The sequence below is a fragment of the Protopterus annectens genome, chromosome 10.part0 (assembly GCF_019279795.1).
Source record: "Protopterus annectens isolate FY-2018-M chromosome 10.part0, PAN1.0, whole genome shotgun sequence".
NCBI lineage: Eukaryota > Metazoa > Chordata > Ceratodontiformes > Protopteridae > Protopterus > Protopterus annectens.
Window position 1 is genome coordinate 375,532,172 of NC_056744.1, and position 20,917 is coordinate 375,553,088.

A 20,917-nucleotide genomic window follows, 5' to 3' on the forward strand; every position below is an offset into this window, starting at 1 on the left:
AATCCCTCCTCACACTATTTATCCATATCACTAGGGTGAGTCAACCAGGAGGGGACATCATTCAGAAATAGTGATAGTTTGTGATTTTATTTCCTTTACTTTTCCCTACATACACTTAACATAATACAGGAGTAGAGTCATGCATTAGCTCATCTGTGAGGGACGTCTCCTCCTTTCTGCAAGGGGCATTTATATGCTGTGTGTGACTTCTTGTTAGTCTGGTTTTATGAAGCCCTGACTGCAACCCCAGCAGAGAGACGATGTGCATCTAAAAAACAAGAGGCTTTAATTAGACTGAACCTGCTACACCCCCCAAAGCATGTTAGGTAGTTTCCCTGGTTTCCACCATGGACATTCCACTTTCCAGTGTGTCCCCAAGTCTGCACAGCCTCCCCACCTCCCATGAGAAATGAGCAGCCACAACCTTTCATTCCTCTCCCTTGACTGTCTCTTTCAGTACAGGGGCTGATTACTGAACCACAGTTGCCAAGGTCAAAGTTAGGGCTTCATCCCTCTGAACTACAGAGCTGTACTAACAGGACACAAGACACGTAATTTCACACACCTGTACTCATCATCTATTTCTCTCTCTTGCTATCTCCATCTCTCTGTCTCTCTTTCTTTTACACACACACACACACACACACACACACACACACACACACACACACACACACACACACACACACACACACACACACACACACACACACACACACACACACACACACACACACACACACACACACATACATACAAACATGCACACACACACATGCCTGTTACCTTTTTTGTCACCAAAGTACAGTGTCTGCATCAGCGGGTTCGACCACTGTAGAGTGCCTTCGTCATTATCTTGAACAGTGCAGTTCAGCACAACAGTATCATTCTGTTTCACGATTTTGTCTGACGTTACAGGCTGGTGCATCCAGTGATCTAGAAGAAGCAGAAAATTTGTTGAAATAAATCTCTAAACCCAGGGAGCATTTAATGTATATCCTGTCATGATCCCATTATAATGTGCCTTTTCAACAGTTTATACCTGATTCTTCCTCTGCTTTTGTAATTCACTCATTACAGCATCTTAAGTCATCATATTGTACTTTACACATTATGGGTATGCATTACTTGTTACACTCTTTCCTTCAGGAGCAGTGTGAGGTAAGCATTGACACAGTGGGACTGTTCTAATAGCAGTGTTTTAAATAAAAAAGCATTGTAATAGAAGCAAAAAACTAACTTGAAAAGGTTTGGTACAGACAACTGAGCTTATCCCACTGGGAATAAATCTCACACCATTACATAAAGAAGGGACTCTGACATACAATAACTGCTGTGGATAGTATATCCAAGGTGCATGCTGGGAGGTCTTACCATGTGAACCCCAAATGTTGCTTTGAGGTGACATATGACACTACTCAGACAGCAGAAGATAAAGCATACCATATTTTAGGAAGGCTTTAAATTTTGTCTGCATAAAAGTCTTAAAAATAACCTAGGGTCCTAGCTTGGGTGGTTAGCTTTATCTAAAACTGTATAGGATACACATAATGGCAATGAACAAATCCAAACCTGTAAAAATAATTAATGTATTTAGCATTTGTTAACCAGATACATGTGCTGGCCTTCAGCCATGATCTATATCACAGATACAATACATATTAAATCCATATGGTAAAGCAATTGTCACAAACACAGTAATGCAATGCACTCAAATGCAATTAGCTAATGATATGCAGGGAATAGATTAAATACAGCAGTTATACATCTAGAAAGGCTCATAAGACTGGAATGCACTACATATAGAATGGTTTGATAATTAAAACTTTGACATAGAATAACAGAACGGTTAATGGAGAAGGATTAAGTATTTATTTATTTTATTGGTATTTTTTTACCATTGTAGAGCATTGATCTTGATGGACCATTTTCAGACTTAACCTGGTAGCTCTGTTTGGTTAATTGACTCACTCAGAGTCACACAGTTAGGAAATGGAGGTTGTGGGAATCAAACCCTGGACCACGGGACCACAGAAACAGCTTGTTAGCAGTTCCTTAATGTTCTGCATTTACTGCCAGACATAGTATATGGAATACAGCCAGAGGCAGTTGATAGGCAGGTATTAGCAAGAGAGATTAAGAATACATAAATAAGAACCAATCAATATGACTGCATTTAAACAGCTAATGATACAAAAAACTAGAAGAGAATTAAAAACTGAAAGGAAAAAAAGTAGATAAGATGAGAGCTGAGGAACTGAGCTGGATTAGGAGTGTTTGGAGTAATACGGCATTGCGGTTTAGAGCCTCCTGGTTGGAGGTGGGTGCAGAGTCTTCCAGAGGATTGAGATACCATAGACTAAGGTAGTTCAGATACAGAAAATGAGCAGGGAGCATACAACCTGTGTAGGTCCATTATAGGCAGACAGACAGGATGATAACAGGACCTTGAGACATGTAGTGTGAGAAAAGTGAAAGGAGAACTGGCAGTTGTTTAGAGTTGGGATCTAGTAGAGGGAAGCAAGGACAGGAAGAATAACGTTGAAATCAGCCAGGAAAATATAAAAACTTAAGGTAGACAGGGAGCGGAGGTGGGCAGAGCAAGCCAGGAGGTTGGAAATCTGCCAGATGCAGAAGGGGCTCAAGGGAGGAGTAAGAATGATGCATACAGAGAGAGGGCGGTAATGAGGAAGAGAAGGAATGCAAGGAAGAGAAGAAGGACCAGGTCCTAAATGACCACTAAAGGCTAAAAGCATGGCATCTATGGGACCAGACAACATCCCTGGCTGCTTCCTAAATTGCTTAATGCAAGAGGTAGTAACACCTCTAAGTACCCTCTTCAACCACTGTCTAAGCACTGCGTATGTTCCCACAGAGTGGAAAACTGCCACTGTCATCCCCTCTACAAAGGGGGCTCCTCCATGGACCCTGGTAATTACAGACCAGTAATGAAAGAATCATCATGGACCTCATCAACAAGGACATAGGCAATCTCCAAACTCTGGACCCATGCCAGTTTGGATTTGTCAAAGGGAGATTGTGCCTACTGAACTTAGTGGGCTTGTTTGAGACAGTTATCAAAGCTGTGAATGAAGGCAAAACCATGCATACTGCCTATTTAGACCTGGCTAAGGCATTTGACACCATCCCTCACTCAGGCATCATAGATAAACTTGCACAGCTGAATGCAAACCAGTATATTGTCAGGCGGGTTGCTAACTGGTTCACTAATAGAACACACACAGTTAAAATAGGAGGCTCTTAATCCACCACCAGACCAGTAATCAGCAGAGTAATACAGGGCTTGGTGCTGGGACCCCTATTGTTTGGAATTTACTTTTCGGAAGTACAGGCTAAAACAAAGGGAGTATGGCTAACAAAGTTTGCAGATGACTGCAAGTTGGGTGCTACCAGTGAGTCCTCCAATGACACTGCAACCCTTCAACAGAGTCTTACTCAAACCAACGACTGGTGCCAGAGCCTCAAGCTCAAGCTAAATGCTAAAAAGTGCATCATCTTCCCCTTCAGAAAAGGTCTGCCAAGTATCACGTTGACAACAACACTTTAATCACCAAATTGGTAGTAAGAGGCCTGGGCACACAGTTACTAGCAACCTATCCTTCGACCAGTATGTTTCTAAACTGGTCAGAAAAGCATCTCATAAATAAGTGCATTGCCTCCAGAAAAAAAGATGTCATAACTCAATTATGGCCCCCAGTTTGCAGTCATCTGCGAACTTTGTCAGCCATAATCCCCCCGTGTTAGCCTGAACCTCAGAGTATATACCGAACAAGAGAGGTCTCAGAACTGAGCCCTGTGGGATGCCACTTGTAACTGGTTTGGATTCGGACATGGCACCTTCGATTCTGACCATGTGGGTTCTATCTCTGAGCCAGTTTGCAACCCATCTTGTGATATAGGGGTTGATATTTAAGCTGGTCAGCTTATTTATGATGCCCGAGTGGGGTATTGTGTCGAAGGCTTTTGCGAGGTCCAGGTAGGCTGTGTGAACTACTCTGCCCTCATCTATGGCTTTGGTAACTGTTTCAAAGAAATCAACTAGGTTTAAGAGGCAAGATCTGCCCTTAACAAAGCCGAATTGTGTAGGGTCCAGTGTCTGGAGGCTCCCAATGTCTTTGTTTATGAGTTCTATGATAATACGCTCCATAGCTTTACAGACCAGGCTAGTCAGGCTTATGGGGCAATAGTTTCCGGGGTCTGTTGTGGCACCACCTTTGTGGAGTGGGACCACTGTAGCTCTACGCCATTCTTTGGGTACATATCCTGTAGTAAGGCTAAGTTTGAACAGTGACTTAATGTGAGGGTTCAGTTCTTCTTGGAGCTCGTGTAAGACACAGCCTGGGACACCGTCCGGTCCCATAGATGCTGTGTTTTTTGCTTTGGAGAGGGAAGCTTTCACCTGTGCATCTGTGATGTCAGGGAGGTTACATTCAGTTGGGATAGGCGTTTGCTCCTTTGGGGGGAAGGGGGGGAGAGGTTTGTGCTGAATCTGTCTGCCAGGATGTTGGCTATGTCTGCAGTTTCGGTATATTTTGTACCGTTATGCAACAATTCAGAGCATATCTGGGAGTTTTTGCCCATGTTTCTGACATAACTAAAGAAGGCCTTGTGATTATCTTTAGTGTCTAGGGAAAATTTTCTTTTGAAACTGGCCTTTGATGATTTTATGAGGGATCGAAGTTTCTTGCTAATACTGATCAGAGATGCCCTCCCTTTTTGGGATTTTGCTCTGTCATGTAGTAGCTTCCTCCTTCTGTTGTATAGCTTATTTATGGCCGGTGTCTACCAGACCGGTCTCCTGTTTTTGGAGGAGTGAGTCTTGGTTTTATTTGGGATAGCACAATCCATGCATTCCTGCAGGTGCTCATAGAATGCATTTGTAAAGGATTCTGCGGATTGGGCTGTATTTTCCTCTGGCCCAGGGGCTTTGAAGGATTCCACCTCAGTCTTGAGAAGTGTAAAGTTGGCTTTGGAGAAATTCTTTACAGTGATTTCCTTGGCTGGGGGTGGGGATGGGATATGGATGTCCAGGGAAATTTGTTTATGGTCTGATCTTACCAATGAGGGGTTTAACTCTGGTGTGGAACATAGAGTCCCCATGTTGGTGATGACCAGGTCCAATATGTTGTTCCTTCTTGTGGGAGTGGTGACCAGTTGTTCCATTGGGTTAGAGTTTATAAATTCAAGGAACCATTGGGCGAGGGTGTTTGGGCTTGAGTAGTTTTCCCAGTCAATGTTTGGGTAGTTGAAGTCACCCAGTAACATAGTGTTTGGAGAGACCTTCATATTCTCCAGTGTTCTCAGGAATGCCAAGTGGGATTCCTGTAATAGGGAGGGTGTTCTGTAGCAGGCTACAAACTGAAAGGCAGTTTTGGCCACTGTTAGTTGCACATGGATGATTTCTGATGCTTCGTGCAGTGCCACTAAGCTGGAGGTGTAGGTATCTTTGATGAATATAGATACTCTCCCTCCTTTTGTGCTTCAGTCCGAGTTTTGGGGCCGAAGCGCATGGTATGAGTTATAACCTGGTAGTGCTGGGGTGCTCTCAGGAGCCTTGAACCAGGTTTCTGTTACTGCACAGACATTGATTTTCTCCATACTGTGGAGAGTCTCGAGTGCGTGCATCTTGAGGTTTAGACTTCTGGCATTGAGTAGCATTACCTTTAGTTTTTTTATCTTTGGGTTTTCTATGGAGGTGGGTTTGTCCTTTGAGCCTTGCCTAAAAAAGGCACTATGGGGGTGGCAAGAGTCTTGGCCAGTATACGAAAGCCTAAGGGTGACAGGTGCAAGCCATCCCTAGTGAAGCAACGTGGCTTGTCGAGCATGTCATCCCAGGCTGACAGACACTGGATCCCATTTGAATGACACCAATACTTTAGCCAATTGTTGAAACTGATCATTTTGTCTTTATACTGTGGCATCATTCTTGGTGAGGGCAAGATGCTACTCAAGGTCTGGGACATACCAGCCTGGGCTACATGGTCAGAGAGCTCCTCTATGTCTCTTTTCATGTAGTCCAGGGAGGTACGTCTCAGGTCATTCACACCAGCATGGACAATGATGGAATCGTACTTGTACTTGCTTTGGAGTGACCTGAGTGCTTGCGTTATGTGGCGGATCCTGGCACCCGACAGGCAACTTACCTTCTCCTTGTTCAGTCTGGTGAGTGGGACATCAGTGTGCCGGACAATAGAGTCCCCTATAACAAGTGTATTTGGTGTGTTGTTTGGCCTTATGGGCTGTGACTGTGAGGTACACTGATTTTGTGAGATATGTGATTTGTGGATATTGTTGAGGGGTGGCTGTTGCTTGGATATCTGCTTAGAAGGTCTTTGCTGTTTAGGCAGATTTTTATTTAGAGCCTCCGAGTATGTTTTTGTGCATTTATGTGTTGGGTATGCAGATGCAATAGGTCTGTGTGAGACTGGATTTGTGGTGTGGGTGGTTACCTTTTCCTCCTGACTGACTGTGCCAGTCTTGGGTTGAGAGAGCTCTGCCTCCAGTTTGGCAGCGTAACTGCATCTCTCACATGTATTAGAGTTTGTTGGAAGGAGGAGAGGGTTGTCTGTGTACATAAGGAAATTGCAACATTGCCTCAAAATTCCCAGATTCACCAGCTGGACTGGAGAGTAACCTTGAAACTGACCCTTGGACATACCAGATTAGTATAGGGAACTGTTTTTTACTGATCAGATTAGGGAAGGGAACTGATTTTTCACTTGATCAGGAAGGACCAATCAGGAGTCTAATACTTATGAGAAGTCAAGGAGGGTGTAGTGCTTTAGTTAGTTAGTGTTTCCTTATAAGAGCTGAGCAAGTGCAGGGCTTTAGAAAGAGAATAGAGTGATTACTTTGAGAGTTTGAACAGTTCTAAGGGAAAAAGTGAAGAGCAGACTTTGTGGAGCCTGGAATAGTTTAAACCTGTTTAGGCGGTGCTGCCCGATGCTGCTCAATTCGCAAAACCGCGCAAAAAGAGACTTGTAGGGTTTTAAGAGAGACAGATCAAGGAGTTTAGAATTGACCCAAAATGGCCAATAAAACTACAACTTCTAGGTAGTAACCACTCCTCCAGGGACAAGCAGGCTGTTCAGTGTTAACCACTCCCACTGGTGAACACAGAGACTTCCCTTTAGCCCAAGCAAGCACTGGCCTTCTAGAAACTTCCAAACAGTTCAGAACAGCAAATCTGTAACTGAACTTTCTTAACTTTCAGAAAGTGGGAAAAAAGCAAGATTTTTTCGTTTTTTTTTTTCTTGTTGTTGTAGTTTAAAGGTAGCAGAGATACACAAGCAGCAAAATAATCACAACAGTGCAATAAATGACCCCACATTTGAGTGCTAGGCCAAAATCAGGTAAAATGCAGTTTTTAGAGAAAAAAACGATTTTAAATTAAGTGCAACACAGGAAAGGCAGTAAACAGGCTCTAGATGTGTTCCAAGTACTGTTACTGTTACAGATATAAACTTTAGCAAGCCGGAAAACGTGTACACAGAAAATCAGTTGACATTATTAGATGAGTCGATACTAGACAAGTTGCAGTGGATTCAAATAATTTAATGTTAAGTACAATTAGGTTTGCATTCTATGCTGTACAGAAGGAAAAATATCCAAAACAGTCATGCTATGAAATTATAAATATACACTCACTTGCAAAGACACACATGAATTAACATACAGTGTTACGCATTAGTTTAAAGTTTCAAATTCTGAAGCTCTTATGTTTTAACTAGTAGTGTGAAAGTATGAGCATTTGGCATTTTCCTTTAAAGGTTTTTTGAAAGCCTCTATGGTGCCATTGAACTTTACTTCAGGGAACTTAGACTGGACAAGCACAGGTGGTAAAAGACATTTCAAAAGTGTTACAGACAGGAGGAGTAGCTTAATAGATGCAGGTAGGAGACATGGCACAGGCAGCCTAGGACGGCCTATAGCGGGGATGGCAGGTGAGAAGAGGGAGGATGGAACAGTTCTGGGAATGGCAGATTCAGTCCACAGAGGGTTGAGAGAGGATGGAACAGTTCTGAGAGCTGCAGACTCAATCACACAGAGGGTCAAGGGAGGGTGGAACAGTTCTGGGAGCTGCAGACTCAGTCACACAGAGGGTCAAGGGAGGGTGGAACAGTTCTGGGAACTGCAGATTCAGTCACACAGAGGGTTGAGGGAGGGTGGAACAGTTCTGGGAACTGAAGACTCAGTCACATAGAGGGTCGAGGGAGGGTGGAAAAGTTCGGGGAACTGCAAATTCAGTCACACGGAGGGTCAAGTAGAGTGGGAAAGCAGAATGGAGTGTACAAGTGGTAGCCTGAACTGTTGCATTCCTGAAACTGCACAGAAAGTGAGAAAGCATCTTAAGGATTTCTGAAGAAGCACATATGTCACAGAATATATCAGCAACAAGGATGGTGATAACTTTGCAAGTGGAGCTCTAGGTAAGGCAGAATGAAGCACATGACAGGTGGCCAGGACATACAAAATATTACCAGATCCAAATGTTAACACAGCAAGAAAAGAAATGATCTAAGACCACAATGTTCATAGATAAATAGTAATAAAATAAACCAGGTGCTCCAAGGGACTAGAACTTGTATCCACAAAGCATTTATTGTCTTACAGCTTAAAAATGTTTAAAAACAAACTGCTGTTGTAAAAAATCAAACAGGTTTAGCGCTTTCATCTCACAAGTAAAAGACATCATCAGAATCCCTAGATAAATAGTAGGTTAACTGTCCTGAGCGATCATTTTAAGTCTACCCAATGACCCAAGGTGTCTATAATATAATAATAAGTTAGTATAATATAACAATAAGTCAATATATACAACAAGTATCCTCTTCTGTGCATTTAAAGTGTTTTTTGTGTATCTGCTTTATTTTCTAAAATAAAAACAAAAAACAAAAAAAAAAAAAAAAAAAATATATATATATATATATATATATATATATATATATATATATATATATATATATATATATATATATATAGGTTCATAGGTTCATAGGTTCATACTAGGCTATCTGCCCTAGGGCATTTATAAGCCTAGCCCAGAGTTTTTGTGGCTTACGCCACCCCTTTCGATTGAAGGATATTATGCCCATTATTTTGCTGTGCCTCTGTCAAGCAGTGACACTGATGTAATCCCTGGGGTATACCTGCGATCTCCCATCCATTGGTCAAGATTTCTCTTGAACAAGGCCAGCGAGGTGCTCTGCCTCACATGTACCGGGATTTTGTTCCACAGCATAGGGAGTCTCTGGGTGATGAATCTGTCCCTCCAGCACGTCCTATTTATGACCGTGTCAAAGTTTAAGTCTCGTGCTCTTGTGGATCTGATGGATTTAGATTTTTTGAGGTGAAGCATGTTCATTAATTCCGGGTTGGACATGGCCTTGTATGTCAGGCACAGGTCACCTCTGAGCAGTAAGTGACTGAGTAGAGCTGGAGCTCCTTCAGTCGGGCAGCATAGGACATATTTTGAGACCCTTTATCCTTTTGGTGAGGAACTTTTGGGGCCTTTCCAATTGCTGCAGGTGTCGGGTCAGATACATTCCAAATGGGGCGTTGTACTCAATCATCGGTCTGATGAGTGATGAGTACAGGGGAATGATGACCTCCCTTGACCTAGATGTGAAACCCTTCATGATCAGGTGGGCAATGTAGAAGGTCTTCCTAACAACTTTGGCAACGTGGGTGTCAAATGAGAGGTTACTATCGACCTGGGTTCCCAGATCCCTGATAACCTCTTCTGTGCTTAGTGGATTGCCACCAATATGGTAGCTAGGGGTAACATTGTTTTTCCCAAAGGGTATGACTATGCATTTTTTAGCGTTTAACTTTAGGCCATGGCTTTGGCACCAGTTATCCATTTCTATGAGACCCTTCTGAAGGATATCTGTGTCTGATGTGTTTTCAACTATGGCGCCCAGTTTGCAGTCATCTGCAAACTTTGTCAGCCATAATCCTCCTGTGCTTGCCTGTACTTCCGAAAAGTAGATGCCGAACAAGAGTGGACCTAGGACCGAGCCCTGTGGGACACCGCTTGTGACAGGCTTGGAATCTGACATGGCGCCAGCAACTCTAACCCTGTGGGTTCTGTCATTTAGCCAGTTTGCAACCCATCTTGTGACGTATGGGTTTACATTTAAACTGGTGAGTTTTTCTATAATGCCTGAGTGGGGTATCGTGTCGAAGGCCTTTGCCAGGTCAAGGTAGGCTGTGTGGACTGCCTTGCCCTCATCGATGGCCTTGGAGACTGTTTCGAAAAAGTCAACCAAGTTTAAAAGGCATGATCTGTCTTTGACAAAGCCAAATTGGGTTTGATCCAATGTCTGCAGGTCCCCTATGTCTTTATTTATGAGTTCCATAATGATCCTCTCCATAGCTTTGCAGACCAGGCTTGTCAAGCTGATGGGACGGTAGTTCCCAGGGTCGGTGGAGGCACCGCCTTTGTGTAATGGGACCACAGTAGCCGTACACCATTCCTTGGGTACGTATCCTGAGGTGAGGCTAAGATTAAATAGCTGCCCTAACTGCGGGTTTAATTCCTCAATGAGCTCGTGGAGCACACAACCGGGGACACCATCTGGTCCCATGGATGCTGTGTTTTTCGCCTTGGAGAGAGCTGTTCTTACTTGAGCATTTGAGATGTTTGGGAGGATACAATCCTCTGGTATAGATATTTCTCCTTTTGGGGGGGAGGGGGGGAGAAATTTGCACTGAACCTGTCAGCCAGTATGTTGGCAATGTCTGTAGGTTCAGTGATCTTTACATCATTTTGAACCAGTTCTGAACATATCTGGGAGTTTCCTCCCAGGTTTCTAACATAGCTAAAAAAGGCCTTGTGGTTGCCTTTTGAGTCCGTGGCAATTTTTCTTTCAAAATTTGCTTTGGAGGATTTTATGAGAGATCTTAGTTTTTTACTTACGATGATCAAAGGTGTCTTCCCTTTTGAGGATTTTGCTCTATCCTGTAGTAGCTTTCTCCTTTTGTTGTAGAGTTTGTTTATGGCTGGGGTCCACCAGACTGGACGCCTGCCTTTGGTACAAAGAGTCTTTGTTTTGTTTGGGATTGCCTGATCCATGCAGTCCTGGAGGTGCTGGTAGAAGGCATTTGTAAGTGATTCAGCGGCTTTAGTGATGGTTTCCGCTGGCTCAGGGGCCTTGAAAGAGACCACACCAGTCCTAAGAAGTGTGAAGTCAGCTTTAGAGAAGTTCTTCACTGTGGTCTTTTTTATCTGGGGTGGGGGCGGGATGTGGACTTCCAGCGAGATGAGTTTATGATCTGATCTCACCAATGAAGGGTATACCTCCGGTGTTGAACATTGTGACCCCATGTTTGTGATGATGAGATCCAGTATGTTTTCACCTCTTGTGGGCATGGTGACTAGTTGTTCCATGGCATTAGAGTTTATGAACTCTAGGAACCTTTGGGCTAGAGTGTTGGGGCTTGTGTAGTGATCCCAGTCTATGTTTGGATAGTTGAAATCACCTAGTATGATGGTGTTTGGGGTTACATTTATCCCCTCCAGAGTTTTCAGGAATGCTGTGTGAGGATCCTGAGTTTGAGAGGGTGGCCTGTAACATGCTACAAATTGTAGAGTAGTTTTGCCTACGGTTAATTGCACCTGGATGGTCTCCGATGCATCGTGCATTGCCACCAACCTGGAGGTGAGGGTATCCTTGATGAATATGGACACCCCTCCTCCTTTCTTGGTGTTGTCCGGATTTTGTGGCCGGAACGCATGATATGAGGTAAAACCTGATAGTGCCGGGGTGCTCTCAGGAGCCTTGAACCAGGTTTCAGTCACAGCACAGACATCAATGTTCTCCATACTGAGAAGGGCTTCGAGTGCATGCATCTTGAGGTTGAGACTTCTGGCATTGAGCAGCATTACCCTTAGTTTTTTTCCTTTGTTTTGTTCTAGGGTGGTAGGTTTAGAATTTGAGCCTGGCCTAAAAAAGGCACTATGGGGGTGGCAAGAGCCTTTGCCAATATCCGGAAGCCCAGGGGTGACAGGTGCAAGCCGTCCCTTGCGAAGCAACATGGCTTGTCCAGCATGTCATCCCAGGCAGACAGACATTGGATCCCCTTTGAATGACACCAGTGATTAAGCCAATTATTAAAGCTGATCATCTTTTCTCTGTACTGTGGCATCATTCTTGGTAAAGGTAGGATACTGCTCAAGGTCAGGGTCATACCTGCCTGGGCTACATAATCAGAGAGCTCCTTTATGTCCCTTTTCATGTAGTCCAGGGAGGTGCGTCTCAGGTCGTTCACACCAGCATGGACAATGACTGAGTCATACTTGTACTTGCTGTTGAGTGACCTGAGTGCTTGCGTTATGTGGCGGATTCTAGCACCCGACAGGCAGCTTACTGTGACCTTCTCCTTGCTCAATCTGGTGAGTGGGACATCAGTGTGTCTGACTATGGAGTCATCTATGACAAGAGTGTCTGGCATTGTGTTTGGCCTTAAGGGCTGTGACTGTTTGGCACACTGACTTTGTGGTCTATGTGTTGCATGTGTCTTGGTCTGTGGTGGTAGTTGTTTGGGTGTCTGCTTTGGTGGCCTCTGCTGTTTTGGTAGATTTTTGGTCAAAGCCTCCGAGTATGTTTTTATGTGTTTGTGTGTGTGATATGAGGTTGTGCTAGTGCTATGTGAGACTGGGTTTGTGGTGTGTGTGGTTACCTTCTCCTCCTCTTGTTTACCACCTTTCTAAGCTAGTATAGTCCAGTTTTCAGGTTAGTGCTGAATTCAGGGCTGTGTTACAAATCTCTGTGTTTGCCCATACCTTACTTGGATAGAAGGAAGTTCTCTGTTCACCTGTGAGAGAGGAGAGCTTTGAGCAGCCATCTGTTCCTGGAGGAGTGGTTTCAGCCCAGAAATTAGTAGTTTATTGGCCATTTGGGCTAATTTCTATCTTTTTCATTTCCCTGCTAAAAATACCGTATTTGCCCGGTTTTACGCGCTGGGCAGCGCCGGTTAGCTAGGGTAAAACTATTCCCGGCTCCACAAAGTCTCCTCTTCAATTTTTCCCTTGGAACTAGACATACTTTCAACTTAAGCACTCAAGCCATTCATTTCTCAGCCCGGCACTTGCTCAAAACGTATAGCAAGCACTTATAAACCCTAGCACTAGACCCTCCTGTACTGTACAGAAGGACAAGGCTTTCTATTCGATCTTACCAGCCATCCAGTAAAACAGTTCACTGTACCTATCCAGGCATGTCCAAAGGGCAGTTTCAGGTGTACTCTCCAGTCCAACTGGTGAATCTGGGCATTTTGAGGCAATGTTACAACTACCTCATGTACACAGACAACCCCCTCCTCCTACCACCAAACACTAATATATGCGAGAGATGCAATTATACAGCCAAACTGGAGGCTAAGCTCTCTCAACCCAAGACTGGATCAGACAGTCAAGAGGAGAAGGGGATTACTTGCATCACACCACCAGTCTCACACAGACCTATGAAACCAGCACCGGCAAAAAAACAGATAAATACATGAAAACATACTCGGAAGCTCTAAATAAAAATCTGCAAAACCAGCAGAGACCTCCAAAGCAAACATCCAAGCAACCTCCACCCCCCAACACAAACCATGAAACACATACTTCACAAAACCAGTGTGCCATGCAATCACAGCACTTAAGGCAAAATAACATACCCAACATACTAGTAATAGGTGACTCTATAGTCAGGCACACTGACGTCCCACTCACTAGGCTAAATAAGGAGAAGGTTACTGTTAACTGCCTGTCGGGTGCCAGGATCCGCCACATAACACAAGCACTCAGGTCACTCCAGAACAAGTACATATATGACTCTGTCATTGTCCATGTTGGTGTGAATGACCTGAGCCATACCTCCCTGGACTACATGAAAACAGACATGGAAGAGCTCTCTGATCACGTAGCCCAGGCTGGTATGACCCTAAGCCTGAGTAGCATCCTGCCCTCACCAAGAATGATACCACGATATAAAGAAAAAATTTTTGATTTCAACAATTGGCTAAGTTTCTGGTGTCATTCAAAGGAGATCCAGTGTCTGTCTGCCTGGGATGACATGCTCGACAAGCCACGCTGGTTCGCTAGAGACAACTTGCACCTATCACCCTTAAGCTTTCGAATACTGGCCAAGGCTCTTGCCGGCCCCATAGTGCCTTTTTTAGGCAAGGCTCAAAAGACAAACCCACCACCATAAATAGCACAAGCAACAAATAACTGAGGGTAATGCTACTCAATGCCAGAAGTCTAAACCTCAAAATGCACACACTCGAGGCACTCCTCAGTATGGAGAAAGTCAATATATGTGCAATAACAGAAACCTGGTTTAAGGCTCCAGAGAGCACCCCAGCACTACCAGGCTCCAACTCATACCATACCATACATTTCGGCCCCAGAACCCAAACCGAAATACAAAAGGCTGGGGCGTATCCATATTCATCAAGGATACCCACACCTCCAGGTTAGTGGCACAGCATGATGCTTCAGAGATCAAACACGTGCAGCTAACAACGGGCAAAACTGCAATTCAAATTGCAGCTTGCTACAGATCACCCACCATGTCCCAGGATTCCCATTCCACATTTCTGGAAACACTGAGAAACGTAAAGGTCCTACCAAACACCCTAATATTGGGTGATTTCAATTACCCAAACTTTAACTGCCCAACATTTCCTAGAATTTATAAACTCAAATGCCCTGGTTCAACTGGTCAACACTCCCACCAGAGGTGACAACATATTGGACCTGGTCATCACCAGCATGGGTGACCGGTGTTCCACAGCGGAGGTCAACCCCTCGCTGGTTAGATCTGACCATAAACAAATCACTTTGGATATCCACATTTCGCCCCCACCCCCGGACAAGAAAACTTTTCAAAAGCAAACTTCACGTTACTTAAGACCGAGGTGGAAAGTTTCAAAGCCCCTGTGCTGAAGGATAATGCTGTCCAAGCTGCAAAATCCTTTACTAATGCATTCTATAGGCACCTACAAGAATGCATGGATCATGCCATCCCAAGCAAAACCAAGACTCACTCCTCCAAGAAAAGGAAACCAGTCTGGTAGACTCTCGCCATAAACAAGCTGTACAATAGAAGGAGGAAACTAGTACAGAAAAGAATAAAATCCCAAGAAGGGAAGACATCCCTGATCAGTATCAGCAATAAACTATGATCCCTCATAAAATCATCCAAGGCGAGCTTTGAAAGAAAAATTGCCAAGGACTCCAAAGATAACTACAAGGCGTTCTTTAGCTATGTCAAGAATCTAAGTGGCAATGTGCAGATCTGCTCGGAGTTAGTGCAGAATGGCACAAAATACACTGAACTGACTGATATCGACCAACATCCAGGCAGACAGGTTCAGCGCAAACTTCATCCCCCTCTCACCCCCAAAAGGGCCCATAACCATACCAGAAGAATGTAGAATCCCTGAAATCACAGACACTCAGGTTAAAACAGCCCTCTCCAAAGCCAAAAACACAGCATCAATGGGACCGGACAGTGTTCCAGGCTGCATTTTACATGAGCTCAAAGATGAACTAACCCCTCACCTAAACACACTGTTCAAACTCAGCCTCTCCACAGGCTATGTACCCATAGAGTGGCGCACAGCAATGGTTATTCCACTCCACAAAGGTGGAGCCACAACAGACCCCAGGAACTATCACCCTATAAGCCTGACTAGCTTGGTCTGCAAGGCTATAGAGCGCATAATCATGGAACTCATTAACAGGGACATTGGGAACCTCCAAACACTGGATCCTACCCAGTTTGGCTTTGTTAAGGGTGGATCATGCCTCCTAAACCTGGTGGAATTCTTTGAGACAGTTACCAAGGCTATAGACGAGGGAAAGGTGGTACACACGGCCTACCTAGACCTCACTAAGGCCTTCAACACTATTCCCCATTCTGGTATTATAGACAAGCTCACCAGCCTGAACATAAACCCCTACATCACAAGATGGGTTGCCAACTGGCTCACAGACAGAGCCCACATGATGAGAGTTGCGGGAGCTAGGTCCGACTCTAAACCGGTTACAAGTGGCATTCCCCAGGGCTCAGTCCTAGGACCCCTCCTGTTCGGCATATACTTCTCAGAGGTACAGGCAAGCACAGGAGGACTATGGCTGACCAAGTTCACAGACGACTGCAAACTAGGGGCTATAATTGACAGTCCGGCTGACACAGACATCCTCCAAAAGGGTCTCACTGAGATTGATACCTGGTGTCAAAATCATGGCCTCAACCTAAATGCCAAAAAGTGCATAGTCATCCCCTTTGGAAAAAACAAACTATCACATAAGTGGTAGTCCCCTAAATACGGAAGACATAATAAGGGATCTGGGGACCCAAGTAGATAGTAATCTCACCTTTGATAATCACATTGCCAAAGTGGTTAGAAAATCCTTCTACATGGCCCACCTAATCATAAAAGGGTTCACATCCAAATCAAAAGAGGTCATTGTGCCCCTCTCCTCATCACTCATCAGACCCATCATAGAGTACAACACCCCATTTGGGATGTACCTTACAAGACACCTGCAACAGCTGGAAAGACCACAGAAGTACCTCACCAAGAGGATCACTGGCCTCAAATATGCAGCTCGACTGAAGAAACTACAACTGTACTTGGTTGCATACCGCCTACTCAGAGGTGATCTCTGCCTGACATACAAGGCAATGTCCAATCCAGAATTGATGGACATGCTCCACCTAAAGAAAACCTTATCCCCTTGAGCCACATGCTCTAGGGATCTAAACCTCACCACAACAATAAATAGGACATACTGGAGGGATAGAGTTCTGTCCCAGAGACTTCCCATGGTGTGGAACAAGATCCCAATCTACATTAGGCAGAGCTCCTCGTAACACTCTTCAAAAGAAACCTTGACGAGTGGATGGGAAACAGAAAGTTTACCTCAGGGATCACTTCAGTGGCTCTGCTGGACAGAGGCACAGGGAACTAATCTAAGGGGGCAGCGAAAGCCAACACATTCTGGCTAGCCTTATAAATGCCTAGTACCTACCTATGAACCTATAAGGTGAAGACCTTAACCATTAAGCCATTATGTCTGCCTCTGGAAATGGATGGTTGAGCAGTAGTTTGAGCTAGTTGGTCATTTGGGGGGCTCAAGTGACAAGAAAACAGAGATCTTCTAAGCCACCAAAAGACTCCTCCTCTCATTGGCTAGGACAGCCTTGCTAACATATGGAATGCAAATGCATATTACAATAACTGTGCCACTGAAGTAAGGTAGATGTACTGTGAGGAACATACCGGGAACAGAATCAAAGAAGGCCTGCGGGGGGGGGGGGTTGGTTAAACAAGAAAGATGTAAGCAACTATAAAGGTATAGGAATCCCATGTGATGGCAGAAGAGAGAACGGATAGAATGAAGAGTAGAAAGTTTTCTGACACAATGTGCAAGTCAGATGTTTTTGAAGTATGAACAGAGTGAAAATTCCAGATTGTCAATTGTTGGTGCAAGTCAGAAAAGGAAATATAAGGGAGTAGCAATTTACAGTAACAGGGCATCAAGTTAGGATGAAAGAGCAGAGCAGGATGTAAGAGAAATGTAAAGACCAGTAAAAGTTAGCAACCTGTCAGACATACATGAGGGGAAAAAAAGGTGAAAGCTGGTTGTTAGACACAATAGCTAGTGAAAAGATAATTTATTTGTTTCCATTTATTGACCATTATACAATGAATAGTCATTACTATTCAACAACAAGCACACTGATTGGACAGACCAACCAGTGTGCCCATTGTAAATCCAGTATATATAAACAGAATAAATCCCAGTTACTAAATTACCATTGAATGGCTAAACTTTCTTCTATTTGTATATGCTACTGAAGCATACTTTTCAACTGTACAAATTTTTGCCTCATAGTTGTGGTCTGTTCCTCATAAAATCTATCATTTTCTGACAAATCACTGAAAAGCAAAGTCACTAAATAATGACACACATTTGAGTTTCAGACTTCATATGCTTCAGACAATGTACTGTAACACAAATTCAATTATTCCAGCAGCTTTCTAAGTTTATAATAGCAGCATTCATAGTTTGTCCTTCAGGCAATGCACGCTAACACAAATCTTGTTACTGTAACAGCTTTCTAAGTATATAAGAGCAACATTTACAATCTGTCCCTATTTTGGGGCCTTTGCACCTGTTATTTAAAGCTTTGTCCACATTTATTCAGCTAAGAAGTTGAGAGTTATATATGGAAGACAGATGAAATACAAGAAAGGTCAGGTACATTCTGCAAATTAAAAAACATGCCTGATTTCCTTGTATTTCTCAGCTGTCTCTGCAGACTCTCTTACCACTGAGTTTTCTAATTTTTCAAGTTAAAAAAAGCAAAGGAGAGTTTGTTTTCTCTGCTACTTCTACTGAACAGCATTGATGTGCAAACATGGGAATGTAAATCCCATGGTCATGCACAGAGCATGAACAGCATTGATGTGCAAATGTGGGAATGTAAGTCCCATGGTCATGCACAGAACATGAACAGCATTGATGTGCAAACGTGGGAATGTAAGTCACATGGTCATGCACAGAACATGAACAGCATTGATGTGCAAACGTGGGACTGTACGTCCCATGGTCATGCACAGAACATGAACAGCACTGATGTGCAAACATAGGAATGTAAGTCCCATGGTCATGCACAGAGCATGAACATCATTGGATGTGCAAATGTGGGAATGTAAGACCCATGGTCATGCACAGAACATGAACAGCATTGATGTTCAAACATGGGAATGTAAGTCCCATGGTCATGCACAGAATATGAACAGCATTGATGTGCAAACATGAGAATGTAAGTCCCATGGTCATGCACAGAATATGAACAGCATTGATGTGCAAACATGAGAATGTAAGTCCCATTGTCATGCACAGAACTTGAACAGCATTGATGTGCAAATGTGGGAATGTAAGTCCCATGGTCATGCACAGAGCATGAACATCATTGGATGTGCAAATGTGGGAATGTAAGACCCATGGTCATGCACAGAACATGAACAGCATTGATGTTCAAACATGGGAATGTAAGTCCCATGGTCATGCACAGAATATGAACAGCATTGATGTGCAAACATGAGAATGTAAGTCCCATGGTCATGCACAGAATATGAACAGCATTGATGTGCAAACATGAGAATGTAAGTCCCATTGTCATGCACAGAACTTGAACAGCATTGATGTGCAAACGTGGGAATGTAAGTCCCATGGTCATGCACAGAACATGAACAGCATTGAAGTGCAAACGTGGGGCTGTACGTCCCATGGTCATGCACAGAACATGAACAGCACTGATGTGAAAACATGGGAATGTAAGTCCTATGGTCATGCACAGAACATGAACAGCATTGATGTGCAAACATGGGAATGTAAGTCCCATGGTCATGCACAGAAAATGAACAGCATTGATGTGCAAACATGGGAATGTAAGTCCCATGGTCATGCACAGAACATGAACAGCATTGATGTGCAAACATGGGACTGTAAGTCTCATGGTCATACACAGAACATAAACAGCATTGATGTGCAAACGTGGTAATGTAAGTCGCATGGTCATGCACAGAACATGAACAGCATTGATGTGCAAATATGGGACTGTACATCCCATGGTCATGCACAGAACATGAACAGCACTGATGAGCAAACATGGGAATGTAAGTCCCATGGTCATGCACAGAACATGAACAGCATTGATGTGCAAACGTGGGAATGTAAATCCCATAGTCATGCACAGAACATGAACAGCATTGAAGTGCAAACGTGGGACTGTACGTCCCATGGTCATGCACAGAACATGAACAGCACTGATGTGAAAACATGGGAATGTAAGTCCTATGGTCATGTGCAGAACATGAACAGCATTGATGTGCAAACATGGAAATGTAAGGCCCATGGTCATGCACAGAAAATGAACAGCATTGATGTGCAAACATGGGAATGTAAGTCCCATGGTCATGCACAGAACATGAACAGCATTGATGTGCAAACATGGGAATGTAAGTCCCATGGTCATGCACAGAACATAAACAGCATTGATGTGCAAACATGAGACTGTAAGTCTCATGGTCATACACAGAACATAAACAGCATTGATGTGCAAACGTGGTAATGTGAGTCACATGGTCATGCACAGAACATGAACAGCATTGATGTGCAAACATGGGAATGTAAGTCCCATGGTCATGCACAGAGCATGAACAGCATTGATGTGCAAATGTGGGAATGTAAGTCCCATGGTCATGCACAGAACATGAACAGCATTGATGTGCAAATGTGGGAATGTAAGTCCCATGGTCATGCACAGAACATGAACAGCATTGATGTGCAAATGTGGTAATGTAAGTCACATGGTCATGCACAGAACATGAACAGCATTGATGGGCAAACGTGGGACTGTACATCCCATGGTCATGCAGAGAACATGAACAGCATTGATGTGGAAACATGGGAATGTAAGTCCCATGGTCATGCACAGAACATGAACAGCATTTGATGTGCAAATGTGGGAATGTAAGACCCATGGTCATGCACAGAACATGAACAGCATTGATATTTAAACATGGGAATGTAAGTCCCATGGTCATGCACAGAATATGAACAGCATTGATGTGCAAACATGAGAATGTAAGTCCCATGGTCATGCACAGAGCATGAACGGCATTGATGTGCAAATGTGGGAATGTAAGTCCCATGGTCATGCACAGAACATGAACAGCATTGATGTGCAAATGTGGGAATGTAAGTCCCATGGTCATGCACAGAACATGAACAGCATTGATGTGCAAATGTGGGAATGTAAGTTCCATGGTCATGTGCAGAACATGAAAAGCATTGATGTGCAAATGTGGGAATGTAAGTCTC

General features: G+C 43.7%; 1 protein-coding gene across 1 annotated transcript in view; it reads right to left on the minus strand.

Moving 5' to 3' along the window:
* The window catches only part of LOC122813145 (cell adhesion molecule 3-like), a 394,215-nt gene that overhangs the window by 251,409 nt on the left and 121,889 nt on the right, over nucleotides 1-20,917 (minus strand). The window contains exon 2 of the mRNA XM_044085295.1: nucleotides 787-936. Coding sequence (XP_043941230.1) covers nucleotides 787-936 — 150 coding nt within the window. The remainder of the gene's footprint in view (nucleotides 1-786; nucleotides 937-20,917) is intronic.